The sequence below is a fragment of the Balaenoptera borealis genome, assembly GCF_965194805.1.
Source record: "Balaenoptera borealis genome assembly, chromosome: 7".
NCBI classification, from domain to species: Eukaryota; Metazoa; Chordata; class Mammalia; order Artiodactyla; family Balaenopteridae; genus Balaenoptera; species Balaenoptera borealis.
Window position 1 is genome coordinate 88457920 of NC_138864.1, and position 18856 is coordinate 88476775.

General features: G+C 36.9%; 1 protein-coding gene across 6 annotated transcripts in view; it reads right to left on the reverse strand.

Annotated features, from left to right (window-relative positions):
• The window catches only part of MATCAP2 (microtubule associated tyrosine carboxypeptidase 2), a 101220-nt gene that overhangs the window by 53717 nt on the left and 28647 nt on the right, over window positions 1-18856 (reverse strand). For 4 of the 6 annotated variants that reach the window (XM_082399525.1, XM_082399526.1, XM_082399523.1 and 1 more), the window contains one exon: window positions 17175-17875. In XM_082399525.1, coding sequence (XP_082255651.1) covers window positions 17175-17600 — 426 coding nt within the window. In that variant the 5' untranslated portion in view covers window positions 17601-17875. The remainder of the gene's footprint in view (window positions 1-17174; window positions 17876-18856) is intronic. The other 2 variants (XM_082399524.1, XM_082399522.1) reach the window with 2 other exon arrangements.

An 18856-nucleotide genomic window follows, 5' to 3' on the forward strand; every position in this document is an offset into this window, starting at 1 on the left:
CTAGCATAATTAAAAGAACAAATTAGCACATAATTAAGAGCCCACTTAGCAGATTAGCTAATAAGGTATTTGCATACACCAGTCTAATGGTCACTCACTAGTCATCAATATATCAGAGTTAGAAGAATCTGAGAAATTTTGCCTTAATTCCATAAGAGACAGAAGTGGTACCTTCTATACTGAACTTATATTTAGACCTAAAAAAAGTTAAAGAAATTTTTTATTATAACTTGTGCGTATAGGTTTTTAAAAGTACGTACTTAACTTAGGATAAAACTAGCTTTTCTAGCATATGCTTACTCAGTAGGAAAATATGGTTATCTGGTTACTATTTATTACAACAGTCTAGAGACTTTAGAAAAACTTAAATACAGGTGACCCTTGTTATCATCAATAAATGGTACTTAGTAGAAGGCTATTAAGTATTCACACTCATAATAAGTATTCATTCATACTGATAATAGGGAACAAAGATTTGATTGGAAATTTATCCTGAAAAAGTACCCTATAAATATAAGATTAAAAAAAATTACCTTGGCAGTTTAACAACACTGAGGCAACCTTTATACCTATCAACTAATTATTAGATAATCAAAGAATGAATAAAAATAGTGGGAGTTTTTTTTGGGGGGGATGTAATTTTTCTATCAAAATGATATGCAACAGCACATCATTTTTCATTGCATGACTTACATGGCACCATCATGGCAGCAATGCTTCATGAGAGCTACATGGATGTTCCCAAAAGCTTATCTTAATATGTCATGTACAGTCATTCTTCACTGAAGTGCCCATCCTGTTGTCATCTCTAGATATTTTTCTTTATTAGTTTTTCAACTGGTCCAACCTAGACAAATTTGTCAGTGACCACACAGATCTCCAGTATCCTTTACTGACTTCCCAATCCATCTGCATTAAATAGACCCCAGCACAGAAAGAGAGACAGTGGTTGGAGAGGTGAATAAATTCAAGTTTTAAGAGAGAAGTCAGGAATGTTCAGTGGTTACTTCATCAGTGAACATTTTTGTGTTACAACAATTTCTGCTTCCTTATGCAACCTCTTGCAGGCCACAAAAATTTTACAAGTATGATCTCAATTTTGGGGGAAAAAAAAGGCAATAAGCAATTTTAAAAAGGCACAAGGAAGCCTGGAAGGATATACCAAAAGGCTACATGATATGATGTTCATGTTTGAGAGGGGATAATGTGTTGCACTGATGTTTAATTATTTGCACTATACAGAAGTTTTCAAAATTGTTTACAATATGCAAAGGAAAAAGTCATTTTTTCCAGCTTCACTGAGGTATGATTGACAAAAATTGTATATATTTAGGTTCTACAATCATGTGTCTAAGGTGTACAATGCGATGACTTAATATATGTATACACTATGAAATGACTACTACAATCAAGTTAATTTACAAATCCATCACCTCATATAGTTACATTTTTTTAATGTGGTGGGAACATCTAAGATCCTAGCAAATTTCAAGTATACAATATACTATTATTACCTATAATCATCACGCTATATATTAGATACCCAGAACTTATTCAGTTTATAACTGAAAGTTGGTACCCTTTGACCCACATCTCCTTACAAGTTTTTGTTTGTTTTTTTACAGGAAAAAAGAGTTCATCCTCTCCCCCTAGAGCTCAGAGAATCAATATCTGTATCACTTTAAGAATCAAGCTTTCACACACCTCCACATGGTTAACAATTTTAAGAGGCAATAAATTTTCATTTAAGGTAATCAGAAAACTACATCTCCCAATATTACTTGGTGGGAGATTCAAACAAGCAGCAGCTTGATTATTTTTCTCCAATCATCACTTTTTTTTTTTGGCCGTGCCTTGCAGCTTGCGGGATCCTAGTTCCCTGACCAGGGATTGAAGCCGGGCCCTTGGCAGTGAAAGCCCAGAGTCCCAACAACTGACCTCCAGGGAATTCCCCAATCATCACTTTCAATTTGCCATCCAGCATATTCCTTTCCTATCTTCAAATAAACCTCAACCAATTTAACTTCCAAAAACGTTCAAGTATTAAAAGAAAAAAAAAGTCCACTTCAAGTTAATTTAACCCAATTTAAAACATAAACCACATATCCAATTAAAGCTCTTTCCCCTCCCCTAGGCAGGGCCTGGCCTAAGGCCTAAAGAACCTTCACTGGGAAAAGAAGGCATAATCAGTGATTTGAATCCTTCTCATCTCTCCCCTATTTTCACGGCCTCTCTTCCCCTTCAGTATATTGATGGCTGGGAGGAAGGAATGAACAATTCCCATATAACTGGTTCAGCTGTGGTCCTCCTCCTTTGACTCTAATGCTGGGGCAGGCCTATTATAGCAGGTGCCTCCACTGCACAGCTTACTGACTAGCCTCCTTCCAACAGAATCTATGCAAGAAACTCCCCTGGAGTGGACAACTACCAAAACTATTTCCATGAAATTTAAAAGCACAAGAGGAACAACCTAAAGATTTAACTTAATCTAATTACTGTATACCCACTGCATGAAATATATGCAGTCAGTTAAAATAATGCTGACAAAAAAGAAACGCTGACAGCTTTTAACGGCATGAAAAAATATAGACATGTAAACAAAAGTATGCTAACTTAACCATTAACATTAGGAATGGAACAAGGAAAACACACTAAAATGTATTTTCCTTTTTTTTTTCTTGAAGTACCATTGATTTACAATGTTGTGTTAGTTTCTGGTGTACAGCAGAGTGATTCAGTTACACATACATATCTATTTTTTTTTCAGATTCTTTTCCCTTATAGGTTATTACAAAATATTGAGTATAGTTCCCTGTGCTATACAGTGGGTCCTTGTTAGTTATCTATTTTATACACAGCAGGGAAAACGCACTAAAATGTTAAAAGTCGTGACCTAGAGGTGGTGGAATTATAATAATTATTCTCTTCTCCATACTTTTCTAAGTTTCTGCACTAAACACATATTTCTTTTATAACTGGAAAATATAAAACTGTTTAAGTACCCTCTACTTTGGAATCTCCAGGCCTTTCTTTTCACTATCGAGTTACCTTCTCCCACTTGTCAGTTAGTCATTGATATCCCTTCTCCAGAGTATTTGTATTTAAAAAGGAAACACATGAAAATATTTAAAAATTCAAAAAATATCTTCTGTGGTAGATTTTTAGGCAGAGCAGATCGCTGGTAGACAGAACTGGTATGGCTCTCATTCTTGAGGTCTACTTGAGCAAGCAGCTACTTCCCTCATCCATGTGGAAATCTAGCCCCAATTTATCCATCAACATCAAATATATTCTCTGCTTCCTTCCATTTCTAAGAATAACAAATATAAACAGTAAGCGATGCAACATAACAGTTTCACTAATCAGTTTTAAAACTCCTGGAACCAGAACATCTTAATATATACCTATCCTACTGTCCAGGTCTTGGATCCCTAGTCTGCATGAATCTGACTTTGCACTTTTCCATTTTCCTACTTAGCCAACTCCTCCATCACTATGTTAGAAAATCGTATAATATAATCTACTTTTGAGTTCCATAAGAACAGTTATCAGGTGGGATAATGTTTCTTGCTGAAAATTGATTGAAACAGGCTATCAAACATACTTTTACCTTTTTAAAAACATTGGACCAAAAAGATTACATATTTTTGCTTAATTATGAATCAATATATTATCTCTGCTTACAAATCAGTCATTCCTAAATCCTTCCTCTTTATAAGAGAATAATATTTTAAAACTTTGTATATCTTACAGGCATCAAAACAAATTGATTTTCAGAGAACTCAAACCTGAAGCACAGAGGAAATAAATGCAAAATGAGCAGCTGTTCAGTGTGAATGAAATGGTCTTATCTCTCTCCAGATCTGGATGTCATACATAATGCTACACAAAACAGAACATCAGCATTCTTCACAATGTTACTGCCAGCTCATGACTTTGAAGCATTCTTATTTTCTTCTATTAAAACAAGAAGAGTAATCAAATTATTTTCAATAAATGGTGCTGGGACAACTGGATACAAATAAAAGAATAAAATTGGACCCCTACCACATATCATATACAAAAAATTAACTGAAAATGGATCAAAGACCTAAATGTAAGAGCTAAAGCTATAGAACTTGTAGAAGAAAGCAGAGGCATACATTTTCATGACCTTGGATTAGGCAGTGCTTTCCTAGATTTGTACACCAAAAGTACAAATAACAAAATAGATAAGTTGGATTTCATCCAAATTAAAAACTTTTATGCTTCAAAGGACACCATCAAGAAAGTGAAAAAAGACAACCCACAGAACAGGAGAAAATGTTTGCAAATTTCATATCTGAAAAGTGACATATCTAAAATATATAGAGAACTCCAACTCAATAATAAAAACACAAATAATCCAATTAAAATATGGGCAAAAGATCCAAATAGTTTTCCAAAGAAGATACACAAATGGCCAATAAGCACATGAAAAGATGCTCAACATCATTAGTCATCAGAGAAATGCAAGTCAAAACCACGAGATACCACTTCATACCCACTAGGATGGCTATAAAAACAAGTTGACAAAAAAAAAAAAAAAAAAAAAAAGAGTTGGTAACAATGTGGAGAAACTGGAACTCATATATGGCTGGTGGGAATGTAAAATGATGCAGTCACTTTGGAAAAGAGTCTTCCTCAAAAGGTTAGACAGAGGGCTTCCCTGGTGGCGCAGTGGTTGAGAATATGCCTGCCAATGCAGGGGACACGGGTTCGAGCCCTGGTCTGGGAAGATCCCACATGCCGCGGAGCAACTAGGCCCGTGAGCCACAACTACTGAGCCTGCGCGTCTGGAGCCTGTGCTCCACAACAAGAGAGGCCGCAATAGTGAGAGGCCCGCGCACTGCGATGAAGAGTGGCCCCCGCTTGCTGCAACTGGAGAAAGCCCTCACACAGAAACGAAGACCCAACACAGCCATAAATAAATAAATAAATATTAGGGAAAAAAAAAGGTTAGACACAGAATTCCCATATGACCCACTACTATATGATCTATGATCTCCTACCATATGACCAACTACCACATGATCTACTACTAGGTATGTACCCAAGATACCTAAAAACATGTCCACACAAAAATCTGTACACAAATGTTCATAGCAGCATTGTTCATAATAGCCAAAAAGTGGAAACAACCCAAATGTCTATCAACTGGTGAATGGATAAATAAAATCTAAAATATACATACATGGAATATTATTCAACAATAAAAAGCACTGATACATGCTACTATAAGGATTAATCTTGAAAACATGCTAAGTAAAAGAAGCTAGTCACAATGCACCACATATCGTATGACTCCATTTATATGAAATGTCCAGAACAGAAAAATCCATAGAGAGAGAAAGTATCAATAGATTGATGGTTGTCTAGGGCTGGAACGGGATGGGGCTGGGGGTGAGTCACTTGTAATGAATTCAGGGTTTCCTTTTGGAGATGATGAAATTCCTCAAATTTGATAGCGGTAATGATTGCATAATCCTAAATATATTGACAATCACTTAACTGTACACTTTAGATGGGTGAACTACATGGCACGTGAATTATATCCTCATAAAGCCATCATTTAAAAAAGCAATAGTAATCAAACAGCACAGTGTAATATTTAAGCCACTAATTCAGAAAAGGAAAAATCTTGATATAAAACTTACAGCATTGTCTTGTATGATATAACAAACTTTCTGAAAAATCTCAACACTGTTTAGTAATCTACTTTTGGTTTACTTGCTGATTCTGTTTGCTGTTTAGCAATTTGGAAATCTGACCATCAATCACAAGCCACTTCACAGTCATGTGCTAAAAACCTATTTCCCTTTTCAAATGCAGTTTTCACTCAGTGAAAAACTATATACAATAGGGACACTAATACGATATGAGTCTGGGTGATACTGTGGAAAGACTAGAAGTCAAAAGATCTGGTTTTACGTTGGTGCCCTACCTTTTACTGTGTGATCTTAGGTATGCCATTTTACCTTTCTCAGGTTTAGTTTCTTCAGTGGCAAAGTGGAGATGAAAATCTTTGTGCTACTTACCTCACAGGGTTAGTGTGATGATGAAATCAGAGATAGAGACAGAGAGTAAAAGGGGCGGGGGGAGAGAGAGAGAAAAAGAGAAACTATGAATGTATTTTATAGTCTGTTTCCCAAATGACTGTATGTAGTATTTAAGGTAATTGATTTGACCTCTATTCAATCCCAACCCTCTCTTCATTCCTCTCATTTTTAGTAAATTCTAATATCTAGAACTCTGACCCTCTTCATCCCCCAAATACTGAATAACCCCTAGGAGATCACATAGTCCTTTTCTTTAAGCCAGTGTTTTCCAAACTGGTTTTTTTTTTTTTTTTTTTTTTGGAAAAGTGGTTGACGAGATATTATTTTTAAAAGGGTCCCATGGCCAAATGTGTTTGGATTAAACAAAGTTAAACAAGACTCTTCTAAGCCTTTATTATGATACTACATGTGGTGAATATAACAGTTTGTGTTTTCTACCTTATATGGCCATCTTTTTCTCATGCAGTATTCCTCAGAACAGTTTGAAAATGCTTACTTCAGATAAGGATGAGGTACACACACATTCTGGTACTTTGAGATTCTCAGAATGAAATAAAAAATTCAAAATATTGAATGAATTTTTCAATGGTGGCTATTTCTTCTTGGTAGCAAACTAGGTATATAAAGATTTGGATTACTCAATCAGGTCTTCAGGCCTCCATTTAAGGTATTGTAGCCAGAAAATGATGGGACACTAGAGCAGTTGTTACACACTCAAATACCTTCAGCTGCAAGCAGCAACCTCTCTGTAAAGCTACTGAGTATATGACATCCGGGAGAGGAAACAGAAGAGCATCCTTATATACCAATGTTTTAAAAAACACTGAGCTGACCCCCCCAAAAAAAACACAGATGTGCAAGCTGAACTTGACCCTTGAGCCACAGATTTGGATCCACTGCTTGCAGACTACACTTCACTAAATTTCTAGCATACCATTCATAAGGATCATTCATTCACTCATCTCTATGGTTACCTTCTTTGTGCCAATCACTGCTTTTATTTATATATTTTAGAATCTAAGTCCCTGTCTGACCATTAGACAGAGATTACACTGAAATTAACATAATTTAATAATACTCTGTTGGATATATGAATAATGTGTTGTGAAAACATAGAGAAAGGTAAACTGAAGTGGGGGCATAGAGGAAATAGACGGCATTCCAGGTAAAAGGGGATAATATTGTCAAAAGCATACACAAAGCAAAGAAAGTGAAATACACAGTTCCTACACCTCCAGCCTAGGAACCAGGAGACTCATTTATCTAGCGCTAGGAACTCTGCTAGATTCTGGGAACAGTTGAAAGACATAAAATACACTTTTATAAAAGAGGTTAGTCTAATGGTAAAGGCAAAAAAAGAAACTTAAGGATGATAACAGTGTGATAAATGTCATGATAGATAATTTGCACAAGATGCTGTGGGAGTATAGAGTTGACTTTGGAAACCTAAGCATGACCCAGATCATGAAAGATGAAAGGCCTGTAGGCCATGATAAAGATTTTGGACTTTATCCTGAATTATGAGGAGCCCTAAAGTTTTCCGGGAAGGAAAGTGACACAATCAGATTTGTACCTTAGACACTGACAGCAATGTGGAGAGCAGGAGAAACGGAAGCAAAAACACTTTTGCCAGTAATTCAGTTTTCTATAAGACAGACTGCAAACTATGACCAGATTATAATAAAGAGAAAAATGTTTCAATAAATTATATTCTACATATGCAGAACCTAGGAAATAGATTCGAGAAATTGAGTCTGCCTTCAATGACGGAACAAATGAAAGAACACAGTGGGACAAAGAAAAGTGTCACTTGCAGCCGTCCCCCCATTCCCTTCTCCCTCTTCTGCACATTTGCGTCATCAGGGTTGGGGGTAGTTTGGATGTATACAATGATAAGTGGGAAAGTGATAGGGTAACTGCTACCAGGAGAAGATATTCATAAATAGCTTAGTACTGCAAACTCTTCTTTCACTACCTACAAGAAAGAAGCAGACATTCAAACTGTTTTGGAGGAAAAACCCTGTTAAGATAAGAACCTGAGAGTGCACGTTAGGCAAGTTTTCAAAGGCAAATCAATGAAGTGTTGTTTCAAAGAGTCATCAAGGTCATACCTTGTTCCAAGGACATACAATCTGATTGGGGTGTTTCCATCTCTGACTGTAAGAAAATCTTCCTTGCTATTAGGTTAAGAAATGACCTCACTTCTCCAGTCTAAGACACACAACTACTATGGATGTACTAAATTCAAAATAATTTTATAGCTTTAGTGTATCTAGGAAAACTTTGTGATCTGCTAAGCAAAAAACAGAGTCACCTAGGGAGAGGTATAGTTTAAAGAAGGCTTGCTTTTCCCTCCCCTTCACTGTTTGGACAACTTGAGGTCTACCAAGACAAAAATACCTTCAATACTAGTACAATTAAAACTTAGCCTTGGACTTCCCTGGTGGCACAGTGGTTAAGAATCTGCCTGCCAATGCAGGGGACACGGGTTCGAGCCCTGGTCCGGGAAGATCCCACATGCCGCGGAGCAACTAAGCCCGTGCACCACAACTATTGAGCCTGCGCTCTAGAGCTTGTGAGCCATAATTACTGAGCCCACATGCCACAACTACTGAAGCCCGCACGCCTAGAGCCCGTGCTCCGCAACAAGAGAAGCCCCCGCTCGCCGCAACTAGAGAAAACTCGTGCAGAGCAAGGAAGACCCAGCGCAGCCAAGAATGAATGAATGAATGAATAAATAAATAAAACTTAGCCTTAAAGAAATTTTATATCAAGACATACTGCTATCAGTGAAGGTATTTGATTTCCAATTGTGTTATTTCTATCAAAAAAGGAAAATGAACACTTGTCTTGCTTTAGAATACAACGTGATTTTATGTATTTATTATGCATGCATTTTAATATAACAATGAATTACCTATTCCATTTTCACTATAAACTCTAAAACCAAGACATTATTTCCTGAGGACCACATTTAAAAGTCTTTGTTATGCTATCATTGGTTGGCCTCAATAAAACAGAGCTTATGTTTAATAGATCTGATCAATCAGAGGTGGCAAACTGGCAACCCAAGGGATGAATGTGGCCCACAAACAGGTTTTCATTGGTCTGAACAACCTTTGTTTGAATTAGCTGTCAACATTTACAAATTAGAAGACTTGGTATAAAATTCAGGTTACCTACCTTCTCTTAAAAATTCTGAGGGTATGATAACACTAGACCCAAACTGTAGCCCAAGTTAGATAACTGCTGTCTGGTTTTTAGTTTCCTACTGTGCCCAGCCAGCTCCCTGCAATCATTTATGATCCCTGCTCAAATCCTATAGGTATGTGACCCTTGAGATACCCTAGCTGTATAAAGTTTGCTAACTAGGAAGAAAATCAGAATTTCCTAACATAATAAATTTGGTCCATCTTGGTACTTACTTTGAATATGTGAACTCTACAAATGGAAATGAAATGCTATGCCACAGAATGTTATGCGTTACGTTGTTTCAATGCAGGAAAAAAGTTGATGTCAGAGTTCTTTTCTCTAAATACCTCTGAGATTTTACAATAACTCTATCAAGTACCTTTGATAGCATGGACCATTCACTTCCATTCAGTAATAAAGAAATTTAGGATACTCTAATTACATAAGCAGAACAGTTTTTTTAGTTAAGTAGATGTAAGATATATTAATATCAAGTAATATCCTAATTCTTAAATAATATGGTTATGATGGAAATGGCCTTTTTGAGAGACATCAAATACCTTTAAAAAACGAACTTTTTCTTGCATCTTGCTTTCCAACTATACTGTTTCACTTGTGGACATATCTTTTTATAAGAAATCAAGTTTACGACACTCAAAGTTTTATTCAGACAATATGCTTGAATTTGGTAAAATTATGACTTTTATGTCTCCAAGCCGCTGGAACCCTTGCTTGCTCTGAGTCATACAGCGCTCCTGATGACTCCTCTCCTTCCCAGAAGGTGCCTTGTCTGTGCTTTCCCCTCAAGATGCTACTGGACTTTTGGTGACAAGAGTTAATTTTACAAACTAATAATGTTAATGTGTAATACCTTAGTACTAAGTTTCAGTTTCTCACATTGGGGAAGAATAGACAGGTTGCCAGAGAGTCCATAAGCAATTTACATTTTTCTATATTAGAATAAAGATACATTGTGAAGTTTAATGTGGCATTCACATGAATTTAAGGTAAAACATTTTTTTGCTCACACCCTGATTTCCTTGGTTATTCTTTACAGTTCTGCTGTTAGGTTACTGTCTTAGTAACCTTAGTTTGAAAAGTATACTCCTGAATTGTCAAGGTCAATATACATTGTAGAAAGAACTGCATTGAAATGTTTTTTTCCACTAGGTTTTGTAGTTAGAGAAACAAGTTTCACTTAATTTGGAAAGTTAATTTTAACAAACCAAAATGTTTGCCAATTACGTTGAGTTAATAAAGCACTGATATCTGAAGTAAAAGAATTTTCAGTTAACACAGCTGGCAGAAACTCTGAGCTTTTCTGTGATTAACATGTAATGTGGAAGGATAGCTAAATGTTTTTACAAAATACATGACAACTGGATACATAATATGACATGAAATGGAATCTTGATTTGATTAGCTATAGTATTTTGGGGCCTAGAACTTAGGAGAGATGTGTGTGGTCCTAGAAAGGGCTCTCAAGGATCATTTAGTCATTTAGTCTATTTCCCTCAATATATATATAGGGAAAATGAAGCAGACACTGTGCAATGTTTACATGAGTACATAGCATGGGGGCAAAAATAAAAATAGAAACAGACATTCTGCAACATAGTGTGCAAGGGGAACCTCAGAGATCGAGTCCATCTCTCTCCTATAGAGCAAGAGTCCTAAAAATCAATCATAAGTCAAAGAATATTTTTAAAAGAAGGCAATTCCTGAATTTCTTAATTACATTTACAAGTCTAACAAACCTCTTATGTAAGACAGTAATTCTTACAAACAGCTATAAGACCCATTTCTCTATTGGCTAAGAGGGTTATATTTCAAGATATTGTAAAGATTAACAAGAACATCTTTAAGGAGTGCTTTGATATGCTAAGATGGAAAGATGAAAAAGATATTTTACTGTATGTTTTTGACATCGATTTTTTTGCAAATATATCTGCACATTTCTTCTAGTAACTACAAGTCTAACATCTGTTCTTCTTCACACTACCATTCCTCAGTACTTAATCCCCCATCTTTCCTAACTGCATCTTTTCCTCCAGAGGTTACAATATAAGATGCCTGGAACCAAATAAAAGATTTCAAAAAGCTTTCTTCTTTATAAATCACTTCAGTGGATTATTTTCACTTAGATGGTGGACTTCAAACATCACTTCCTTCTATAATCTCCATTTCAGGCCACTGTTGTGGCTTTTGCTATTGCTGTGTTTCCTACTTACTATGGCTGGTATAGCATTGCCACACCAGGAAAGCTAAGATGACTGCCCTGATGAGAACTATTTGATAGGGAGGGAACAGGGAATAATCTTTCCATTTTAGCTAATCCATACAAGTATTTCCTTCCATTAATATGGGTAATCAAAAACTGACTGCAGGGCTTCTCTGGTGGCGCAGTGGTTGAGAATCTGCCTGCCAATGCAGGGGACACGGGTTCGAGCCCTGGTCTGGGAAGATCCCACATGCCACGGAGCAACTAGGCCCGTGAGCCACAATTGCTGAGCCTGCGCGTCTGGAGCCTGTGCTCTGCAACAAGAGAGGCCACGATAATGAGAGGCCCGCGCACTGCGATGAAGAGTGGCTCCCACTTGCCACAACTAGAGAAAGCCCTCGCACAAGAAACGAAGACCCAACACAGCCATAAATAAATAAATACATAAATAAACCCAAAAGTTAAAAAAAAAAAAAAAAAAAGATATAGTTTAAAAAAAAAAAAACTGACTGTATTTGCAAATAACTATTTTGAAAAATATAAAGTCTTAGGAATAGGAAAACAATGGATACACTACTTCACTGAAGAAATTTTTGAAAGCTCTTTTTAATTATTTTGTTTCAGTTGAAAATACCTAATCTTATTTTAACCCTCTCTCAATACTTGGTTGTGTATACTCCACATGAAACAGAAAGGAAATAGATGAAATGCAATGATGAGGACAGTGGTCAACAGAGAAAAGGTATATATTGTGGGAGCTGTAATGGAAGGGATGTTTCTGCTTTGTTCCCTGGCAGAGTCAAAGGGCCATGAAGAGAGAAATTAGCCGCCTACAACGTTGTGGACAGCCTTTTTGGGGTACCCTTGTATTTGCTTCTTTCAAATACTTACTCAGTTTACAGACTAGGCACCCAGTTTTAACTTTGCTACTCTTCCTAAGGCACTAAATAACTATGTACTATGAGTTGAGATTGAAGCTGTAGCTGAAAGATGAGGATGGGTGCCTGAACAGGAAGAAGGTAAATATGCTTGTCTTAAAGCTTCCAAAAGACAGTAATTAATAATCACTATTTCATAGGTGTATCACAAAGAGCAAAAAAAAAATCTTCCAAGTCCCTATAATCAGCTTCTACCAAAGGCATCCTTGCCAGCTAAGTGAGGCTCTTTTGACCCGGTACCCTTTGAGTGCAGGGGGTGCACTAGGGTTAGAAAAGCCTGGTTGAAACCATTTTGTGAAACAGTGGTATGCTGGAGTTCGGCCATGCTGTCTTGTCAGAGCTGACTGAATTTTTATTAATTTGCATGACAGTGATGTTACATTGCTTGAAACTGGTCCTGGTGGAAGTATTTATATTTCTACCACGGAAACGGAGAGTTAGTTTGCCAACATACCTTTGTGTGGAAGACAACAGAGTGCTTGAGAAAGACTCCTGGTTCTGCAACTTAAGATCCAAGTCAAGAAAGTGATTGCACTTCTCTGGATACTACTAGTACTGTACCTCATAATAGGTGAAAAGTAGGCAGCATACAGAGTAACGAGCAAATATTAAGCACTCTATCAATGTTAGTTATAATTTTTCATATATAGATAGTTCATATGACTTTGTCCTTAAATTTCAAAGCAATTTTAATGGAATAACAAAGGCGCAAGGGTCCTGAAAAAAAGGCAGTGTGAACAATTTCATAATAAAACAAGTATGCTTTTTTTGTTCATTCTTTCCCAGCTACCCTCCACGCAACATTTCTAACTTAGCATACATTTAATTTACTTGAACTTCTAAGACAAATATCATACAACTAAAAAGTATTAGAGGAGTACTGTATTATAATGCCAAAGAAGAACCCCATGCTTATGGTAAACACCAACTCTATTGTATGAATGTAAGGCCCAGGCTCAATTTGTGAATGGCACCCTGTGGAATTGTGCAACACAATGGCCCTTTACAAAGCTGTAAGAAGCCAGACCTTGTAACTGATCAGGAATCTCAAACTGACAACTAATACAGCTCATGGAGATGTTTTATTTGGACAGTACAGTTTTTTCTTCTTTTTCTAAAATCTGAAGGTAAATGCCTTTAAAAAAATCAACTTAAGCCCACCACTCCTCATTTCTTATATCCAGGAAAGTCTGGAGGAAACAAGAAGCAGCTTCAAAAGGGTCTTCTCACAATGAAGTCACAGAATGCAATAAACTTCTCCAGCAACTGAGTTGTAAGAACATGTAAAGATTTGTCTACCAAGGAAACTTATTACACACTCAGTGCCCAAGGTTTTTATTATCGGCTGGTCACATAAGCACCCCTATGCCTAGCACATTCTAAAATTCCAGACTCCCTAAAGGAAAAGAAGTAACATAAAACATACTGTTTGCACAATTTAGGCACAGCAAGCTACTCTTATCATTTAGGGAAAGTTTTATTTCAGAGTAGGAAACTGTTTACCAGTCAAGTTCCCAGACGCCAGGCTCAGGTTAATCTTGCAAGTAGGCCTTTCTAAGGATGGCAGTCTCAGGCCTGTTCTGTTAACTCCTTCTGCACACCTTTACCTTTTCTTCCCTGACAGCCAGAGGGGTAACCTCAGCCCAGGGTCTCTACCCAACACCGCAAAGTCTTCCTTCTCTCCCCATTTACCAATCACTAATGATCCCCACTGCTCCAGTTTTGTTAACAAATAAGAACATAATTCAAACTTTACCTTATCAAGCCAAACAAAAGTTGACTTATTTCCCATATGTTGTTATATATCACTCTACCAATCAGGGCTTCCAGTTAGCAGGATCCTAGCCATAATCTACAATGAGACACGATTCCAGCTAGAGGTGGAAAATCAGTCACTTAAACTACCCATTGGCTTTATCACATAAATATGTAATTTCCATTTGACTGTTGGAAATACTGCCAAGGACTCCCAACACTGCCCTGAAGACCCTTCTCATCTCTCACTTCCAATCTTGTTCAACAATGTGCTGGGTCTAAGGCCATATGGATTTTATATCTAGGTTTCCCAGGATGGTCAGCCAGAGAAGTAAGGCAGAAAGTGTACTGGCTGCCAGTTGACTGCTCAAATGTGCCACTAAGGATTTACTTCTGACCCACTAGTGAGCAGGCACCTGACGCTGGACAGCTTTCAGCATTCTCTCATCCCAGATCCCTTCTTCAGCACCCGGGAAGCACTGCACTCTTTCCTGCAAAGGTCCACAACCTCAGAAAACAGACATTTTCAGTTTCTGTCCCAAGGGTCTGGGAGCTGAGGCCCATCATGGCTGCCAGCAAGAGGCTAAGCAGGGTTCAGCAGGCTCCACCTGGAGTTATATTCAAGTCCTGCAGCCCATGCTAGATGCTCTGAACCACCTAAAGGGCCTAAGTGCCTCCTGAGGAACCTATTGCCAGGACCAGAAAAAAACTGAGTCCTGGAACTCCTTGACATTGACAGGGCAATCAATTAGGAATGACCAGAACCTGAGCACTACCTTAGTTCCACTATGGTAGACTAATCTCTGCATGGATTTAGCATTGTTCTGCCTATCTGTACACTAAAGAGGACCGCGGCCACTCTCCAACAACAATATAGATTGCCTGCCTTGGAAAGATCCAGATCGTGAAACTTGAGAGACTGTCAGCTAGGGGTTGGCAAGGCCTCAAGGGTGAAGGCCAGAGAAGAATGGGCTACTCAGCCATCCTGGCCCCTCTGCGCAGCACATTTCTGAATCCTGAAACCAGCCCTGAAGCTGCTGCTTTAGCTTCACAGCTGTGGAGGGGAAGGATGTATCATGTCAGAATTCATTCAGATGCTAAGTAGGAACTTAAGCATATTTTATGGGGGTCTTGTTCTGATAAATCTCCCTTTTTGATTAAAGTGGTTTGAAAAGTACATTTGGCATTTGCTGCAATCATTCTCCCAAATGGTGGCATTTGAAGTACCAGCCAGCTAGGACTGCTGGTGCTGTTTAGAAGCCTCAAACAACCCAAGCATAAGAAGCTGGAATTGGGTTAAAATAAAGAGTGTAGAGCCAGAAACCAAGCCCTGTCAGTTCTCAATCTTTGGAGCTGCTGATGCTTCCTAACTCCCATCCAAGAAAATTAAAGAGCATTCATTTTGACCTAATGGTGGGAAATCCCTTTCGCAACTGGTAGGGCTTGCAGTAGGACTCCAAATTAAAGAAATCTGGTAAAGAAATCTCAGCTGTCTCTTTCAGCATTAAGGGGGAAAAAAACCAAATAGCATTTTTATAATTACCATAAATTTTAAGTGAGTGAAAGCCCTATTCAATCAACTGCAATTTCCACACCAAAAAAAGAAAAAAATCATAAAATCACTGCCAAAATAATAATAGCTGACCTTTTTATTAGTGTTTAGCACAATTTCATCATATTTCAATAAAAAGGGAATGTAATACACACTACTATATATAAAATAGATAACTAATAAGGACCTACTATATAGCACAGGGAACTCTACTCAATACTCTGTAATGACCTATATGGGAAAAGAATCTAAAAAAGAGTGTATATATGTATATGTATAAACTGACTCACTTTGCTGTACACCTGAAATGAACACAACATTGTAAATCAACTACACTTCAATTAAAAAAAGGGGGGGGGTGTACCTTCAAAAAAACGCAGTAGAAAAGGTTTCTTCTAACAAAGGAAAATAAATAGCAAGATTAAAATTGTTTTAATCTTAGAATAAGCTTTACATAATGGCTTTAAAAGACTGGTCAGATTCCATGTAATTTATAACAAACAATAAAAAATTTGCTGGCTGCAAGTCCAAAGAACTTGCACTGCAGCAAAATGCTAAAATAGGGCATTTGCCACAGGCAAATGGAATCACGGAATCACGCAGCTTCACCTAGCCTACAGACAGATTTTCAATCACTGACAAAGCCAAGTTGAACCTAATGCATTATAAAAACCTGTACAAAATTAATTTAACCAAATGTAGTCTGCTTTTATGATCTCAACTCTGTGCCCTGAAGGTAAACATCAGCCAACTTCTCCTCAAATAAAGTGGATTTTGAAGTTTATTAAGATCTTAACACACAAAACTGTGTGCTAAGTATCTAAACTGAGCAATTTGGAAAGTGTTGCTTATATCATCCACATTGTGATTTGCTAACTTTGAAGATAATTTTTTAAATTCCATTATTTTTTCTTTAAATGAGTACTTAAATATTTGATGATTATTAACAATTTCAGTAAAGCATTAAAAAGTCCTCTGGCAAGTATCAAGCCTAGTCCCCAAAATGCCTTTAGGGGCCTAAGCAAGCTGAGAATGTAACATAACAGGGAGAACCGGAGATACTGCATGCTCCATCTAATGCATTCAAAATCAAAAAGAAAACAAACACTTGTCTGTGGGCTGACGAATGGGCCATAAGTTTGTAACTCCCAAATGAAAGCTTGGAACCAGAATCTGAAGCTTTTTCCTAATGTAGTTGCTTCCTGACATAACGTCTATATAATAGATTCTTTATAGATTTTGATTAGTGCAAAGTAGTTTACATATGAACTGTTGACACTCACCTGGAGATTTCTTGTCACATATTTACATGTCCTGGATGGGAGTTAACTATAAATAATTGGAATATTTTAAAACAACTTTTTTTGGCTTTCTATACGATGGCAAATAATTGTTTTCATTACATAAAATGAAATACCACTACTGAAGTAGCATTTTACCTGCTTAAGAAACCGGTCAGTTGCGTTGCTGTGCTTGGCTAACACACTTGGCAGAGAAGGATTAGCATATTCAAACTGAGGATTGTAGGTATAGTCAGACTTAAAGAATCTCACTTTTTCTTTCTCCAAGTTGGTGGGCTTTATAGCAGTCAGTATACAAAATTTCTTTCCAGAAAAGTCATCTCCTTTTTCAAAACTTCTAGACAGCTGAGGCCGCGGCTTTGGCTTTGGAAGAGTGGAGAAATGGCGTCGCTTGACCTTTCTTTCATTTTTGGGTTTAGGTGGCAGTACTGTGCTGTTTCCTGTAACAGAGATACCATGTGTAAACTTTACAGGACTTGACACTGAACTAGTGACAAAAACAGCAGGCTGCCTTTCTAGGCAGTACCAAGTATCACTGCTCATCACAGGCACTGGGGCTTTCATCTTGCGAAGATCTTTACTACGTGAAGAGCTAGGAGATTTGCTGGGTTTTCTACATCTTTTGGAGTAGCTGGAGGAAGACTGTTTTTGTGAATGATGTTTTTTCTCCTCTTTGCTCTGTAGTAGGACATTGTAACTACTGGTTCCAGTTGTGAAAATGTCCTTTAGTATTCCAGGAGATAAATGTGAAATGCTTCCTTTGCTGTCAATGATCAAGGACTCTTCTGCATTTAGAATAGACTTCTTAGCAAGTTCTTGCTCAGGCCAGTGAAGCTTTTCTGTGTTAATAAACAAAATCAAAACAAAAGAAATAACAAAAGATACCAGATGAAGCAAATTGCTTATTATATGAAAAGTATTCTGAAGGTTCTGTAAACTTTATAATTTTGCAACAATTTTTAGAAAAGACATTTTAAATATTAAAAGACTATATTACTAAACTTTGGTCAAGCTAGATACGGTCACTTCTGTAAGAATGTACTGCTAAATTATTTATAAAAATCCTCAGCTTCAAACCATTTAGACGACCAAAGTCTAATCTAGATGTGAGATAATATACATAAATAATCTGAACGCTCAACTCTACCAAGAATGTGGATTTCGTAGAAAGGATATAGTTTAATAGTATTACCAATATAAAGTAAAATCCAAGGCATTTTCAAAGCCAATACAATCTTGAAATCTGACACTATATATAAAGGTAGCCATCAGTAAAAGGACAACACTGTTTTACATATCTCAAAAAAATTTTTTTAATTAAATAAATGATATGTGCACATTCAAGCATGTTTTAGTAATGTCACTCAATATTTATTAGTTACTTTTCTTAATTTTAGGCTATAGGTTAAGATTAAAGAAAATCAAGTTTTTTCTTGCCAAGACTTAAAAAAATAATTACTATGTAAGATATCAGTATATCAAATGCCAAATTAAGGAGAGGTCAGTTTTGCCTTTAGATCTCAAAAGTGCTTTAAAGAGGTAAGAATAACTTGAAATATTGTTGCTTGTGTCCTGTTTTAAAACTGTGTTGATTTGCATTCTTTCATTCCACAAATATAGGAATACTGCTAATAGGTACATGGATCTGAAAAACATCTGTATAAATACATTGTTTTTGCCTTCAACCAGCTTCTAATCTGGCTCTGAAGGTAAGGCAGTCCTATGAAGATTTGAGTACTAATACGAGGTAGTATAAGCTTAAATGTGAAAAACAAAAGATACAGACAATAACCTAGGGTTCAGGGAAGGAAGAGAAACAT